Genomic DNA, 4,383 nt, shown 5'->3' with positions numbered 1-4,383 from the left:
AAGGTGCCACGCCCCCTCTAACGCCCACAAGCCCCCTTTAACGCCCACAGTTTTGAAGCTATTATGAAAATAGTAACTGATATGTATTCGCTTCGTCAATACCTATCGATTGGCCAAGTAAAAAATTGCCACGCCCACTCTATCGCCCACAAACCCAATAAACGCTTAAACCTGGCCAGCGCCTACATTTCCGCCTTTCATGACCAGTAGTACCAATATCTGGCGGTAGATGGCGCAATACAATATACACTAGCGCCATCTAGGAAATGGCATTGCAAAAAAATCGGCCTTTTTTTCTGTGGTCACTCTAATTCACATTATGTTAATGCAAATTTTAAATTATTTGAAATGGGGCGCGCATTTTGTCTCTTTTTGCTCGTATACGTTTTTCACAAGTGAATTAACCTGCGCTAGAGAGGGACGGAAGATGTGATGCAGAATTGAAAGTTCTAGAAAGCCTCTTCTAGAAAGAGATCCCTGGGTAAAAATCGAACGGCGAAAAACATATAAGAAGGCATATTTCTATCAAGTTGTTTAGCTGAGTAACGGGTATCTAATAGTCGAGGCACTCGACTATAGCGTTCTCTCTTGTTTATACTTATATTTTCCTATTTCAAATTTTGTAAGAAACAGATAACTGTTTGAAATATCTTAAACATCTTTTAAAAAAGTTTTCCAAAAGAAAACTGCGTTTACAATGCGTTTAAATTGCATATTTCCAATTTTGTTCGGTGCACGAGGTATGGAAATGAACTGCAGTTGGAAAAGCGTGCAACTGAAAATGGCCAAGTGGAATGGCCAAGAGGAAAGTGCCAAACAGGAAGGCAAAACGAGGGTAGAACGGGGGGAATGTGATGAGCAACGGCAAAGAAAGCAATTTGCAGGAGCAGCTGAAAAGCAGAAGGACATCCAAGGAAATGTTTAACAACAGTGCAGCTTTAATTCGACAACAACAATCAGGGGTCAAAGGTGCTGCCAAAGGAAAATGAAAATGAAAAGAAAAGAAAGCCGAAATTGTTGTAAAGGATACACGAATTAACGCGCACGCAGTCAGAAAGAGTGGGGAAAAACAATACAGGAAATATAAAGCCAGTAGATCGAAATCAGGTGCAGAGAAAGTCGCAAATGAATAAAGGAAACGAAAATTGAACTCTTGAACTTATTTCAAAAAATAAAAAAAATATATATTCGCTTAAATTTCTAGCTAAAATATTTTTAAATATTTTTTGGACTTATTTTATAAATTAAAAATTTATATTTTTTTTATTTAATAAATATTTTAGGAAATGAGTAAGAAAACCTTGACATTGTTTATATGACTGACTTTGCCAAGGCAATTAAAGATCCCGTAAAGCGTAATATCTGAAAGGAAAAATCACAAAAAAATATTGTATTATATATTTGGTATAAAATCTCCCCAAAAACTAACCGAGGTTAGTGTTTCCAAAGATGGAGAAAAGAAAGGAATTTTTATAGTGAGAACTCGCTGAGCACGTGCAACCATCAAAAGTGTCATCTTTTGGACGCGAACACTGTGTCCATACCAGTGGCTGGCAAATGTGGAGCGAGCTAGATCGGAACACTACAGAATATAATAAGTATTTTAGATATATTTATAGAAATCCTTAAAATAAATACCGCTTCCATGATATGAGAGCCTCCTAGGCAATATAGAAAGATTTCCACGCCCACCGCACAAGTGTAGACCACATAAACAATGATTCCCAGGCCAGAAAACTAAGGTTACAAAATATTTGAAAATAATATAAATCGTATGGTTAATAAAGAATTTTTTTACCAACAAAATATCCACCACACTGGTGCCAATAATCAAACTGGAGGTGACAAAATGAGCCAGTGTTATTTCCACCATAACACCCGATAATCTCTCGGTAAGTTCGGCCACCTCGTTGTGTCGATCCACCAGTTTCTCCATTTCCCGAACTATCCGAGCTTCCTGCTCTTTGGAGGGACTGTTTTCGATATTATTCACCTCTAATAAATCACCAACATCATCCCGCAGACAGAGTAATAAAACAGTAAAATATAAACAAAATCCAAGGAAGAAACCATCGGCACCGACAAAACAAACCACTGTGATATAACCATGCCAATGCACCAGAATATAGGTGATGGGATATAGCGGCAGACGCAACAGAGGATCGGGAAATCTATAATAAAGAATTTTGATTTATGAAATTACTTACAGATTTAGTTAATTCATGTTTCACAAAAATCAACAGGTGATTAAAATCACTTTCAAAGGTGTGTAAAAGTATGCAATAATAATTTTATATTTCAAAAATCCAAAATGGAACATTTTTTTAATTGCATAAATATCTTACAGTTTTAATAACAACTTTTTAAAGAATTTTTTTTTTATAAGATTTAAGTTTTAACTAATAATATTTTACAACATAATCTTTTTTAAGGACAAACTCTATTTTTTTTTCCACTTACATCATTTTAAAAGGAGTTTCATAGATCCAATCCTTCCCATGCGCCCGCCTCAGGATATTATCCATTAAATGCCTGACGGAGTACGAGGTACTCGTGCAAAATCCGCAGCACAACAGCAGGAAGGTCAATCGAGTGGCCAGCGTATAAAACCGCATCTTGTAGCCCAGCTTTCTCTTCGATCTCTGCTGTTCTGTGAGGAACCTTACCCGCTCGATCAGACTCTTCAGTTCATCCCGATACCACCAAATGGCAACCATTTTGACCAGCGACAAAATGCTCGAGGCCACCGGACAAAGGGCATCCAATGCAGTGGCTATATTTATCGGTATATAGTGAATGCCGTAGTAAGCCTCGGCATAACAGCCGTAGGTAAGGATGAAGAAGTTGAAGAAACTCCAGAGTTTCACCAATAAAGTTCGCTTCTGTTCCGGATAGAAACCAATCAGCGATAATGCGAACTTTGGCACCATAAAATAATGCCCTTCCATCGGATACGAGGCGGTCAGGAAGCGAGGTAACATCTTTCTCTCTAAGGACACCAAACACTTTTCAGTCCATAATCCTTCGACCCTCGTCCTTTTATACCCTTTGAAACTATATATATTGAGACGCACACACAAAGCACTGAGCAGCATAATTGATGAGCTGGGCGTTGTCCTTGCTCATAGTTCGATAAGTTTTACAAATTGTTAACCCCCAATTAGGCAACGTTTTTGGGGAAAGGGGCGTGGCAAATTGGGCGTGCTCGTAATTAAACTTTAGTTTTCGTTAAACGATTTTTAATGACCTTTCCATGAATTTTATGTGCGTTTGGCAGGTATAACACATTGCTATGGGCGTAGACATAAAGGGGATTAAATTGTTTATTAAATTTTGATTTAGTTTTATTTAGCATTTTATAGCTAGAATTGGGAAATGCTTAGAGGGACTGGAAAGTATTTCTTATTAAACACAATATCATAGATATAGATATCCCCTCCAGGGATCTAATATCAAACACTGTGTTTCCTGTCCAAAAACCCTGTTCGGTGGTCAAACAAATTGACTCTCCATCAAAGGATATATGGACACGGTTCAACAATCTGCAATTCAGACTTCAGCAAGTGTTGCCCCGGCAACTTGCAGTTTAAATAAATATTTTATAAGCTGGCCAACTCGATGTGAGAGTGTGTGCAATGTGTGTGCGATGATTATGCAAACTGCAGCTATTTGGTCTTTGCGAGGAAGGCCAATAAATTAATTTAGCTAGATGGCCGACTGGCTGACTTGCTGCTTGAATGGCTGAATGGAAATTTGGCTCTGCGGGAAAGTGGAAAGTGGGTCGGGGAAAGGGGCGAGACTAACGATGGCGTTGAATGTCCCGCCTACCTGTCGGCTAACTACACCGTGAGAAAATGTCACTATAACTACACGTTTAAAATGTTAAAAACTCAAGCACCTTGATAAATTATTTTAGCTACCAGTGATTTCTGTGGCTTCTTTACGGAATTTATTCATAAAAAATTACTTTTGGTGTTTAAAAGTATGCAATGAAAACGTCAACATAGCCTTTTGACACGAATTCCATACATTTTCGGATTGAAAATTTATGGTTGCATAGTTTTTTAAGCTTTCTCAAATACTTAATAATTTCTACAGCTCATTTGAGGAATTTTTTAATTAGGAAATCACCTTATGACAAACTTTTGGATGCCAAGTATATTTCATTGATTTTCTCAGTGTGTAAATTCTTCTATCCGGAAAGCCCCTAGCCAATATCCAAAGCCGTAGCCGTAGACCTAGCCGTTAACGTAGCCGGAGACGCCTCTGACGATTCTGACCTGGCAACAGGATGGACGGACGGGGAGATGGACGGACGGACTGGCGGAGGAACTGGCTCTTTGCATAATTGATGGCTGCAGGTGTATTTGCGCTCAAATGAGG

General features: G+C 38.4%; 1 protein-coding gene across 1 annotated transcript; it reads right to left on the bottom strand.

The window, feature by feature from the left end:
- Window positions 1-1,311: 1,311 nt before the first annotated feature.
- On the bottom strand, window positions 1,312-2,981 carry Or24a (Odorant receptor 24a). The gene is made up of 5 exons (XM_017159585.2): window positions 2,461-2,981; window positions 1,799-2,171; window positions 1,639-1,737; window positions 1,430-1,582; window positions 1,312-1,362 (listed from the first exon to the last, which is right to left on the bottom strand). The coding sequence occupies exons 1-5, from the start codon at window positions 2,979-2,981 to the stop codon at window positions 1,312-1,314; spliced, it is 1,197 nt and encodes a 398-aa protein (XP_017015074.1).
- Window positions 2,982-4,383: the final 1,402 nt, after the last annotated feature.

This window comes from Drosophila takahashii, chromosome 2L (genome assembly GCF_030179915.1).
Source record: "Drosophila takahashii strain IR98-3 E-12201 chromosome 2L, DtakHiC1v2, whole genome shotgun sequence".
Lineage (NCBI taxonomy): Eukaryota > Metazoa > Arthropoda > Insecta > Diptera > Drosophilidae > Drosophila > Drosophila takahashii.
This window is presented reverse-complemented; position numbering and strand designations above follow the sequence as displayed.

Coding starts and splice junctions, on each gene's coding strand:
- Or24a (XM_017159585.2), bottom strand. CDS start 2,981: ATGTTACCTCGCTTCCTGACCGCCTCGTATCCGATGGAAGGGCATTAT. Junction 1,738..1,798: donor GTGTGGTGGATATTTTGTTG/GTAAAAAAATTC, acceptor TTGTAACCTTAG/TTTTCTGGCCTGGGAATCAT. Junction 1,583..1,638: donor GCTCTCATATCATGGAAGCG/GTATTTATTTTA, acceptor TATATTCTGTAG/TGTTCCGATCTAGCTCGCTC.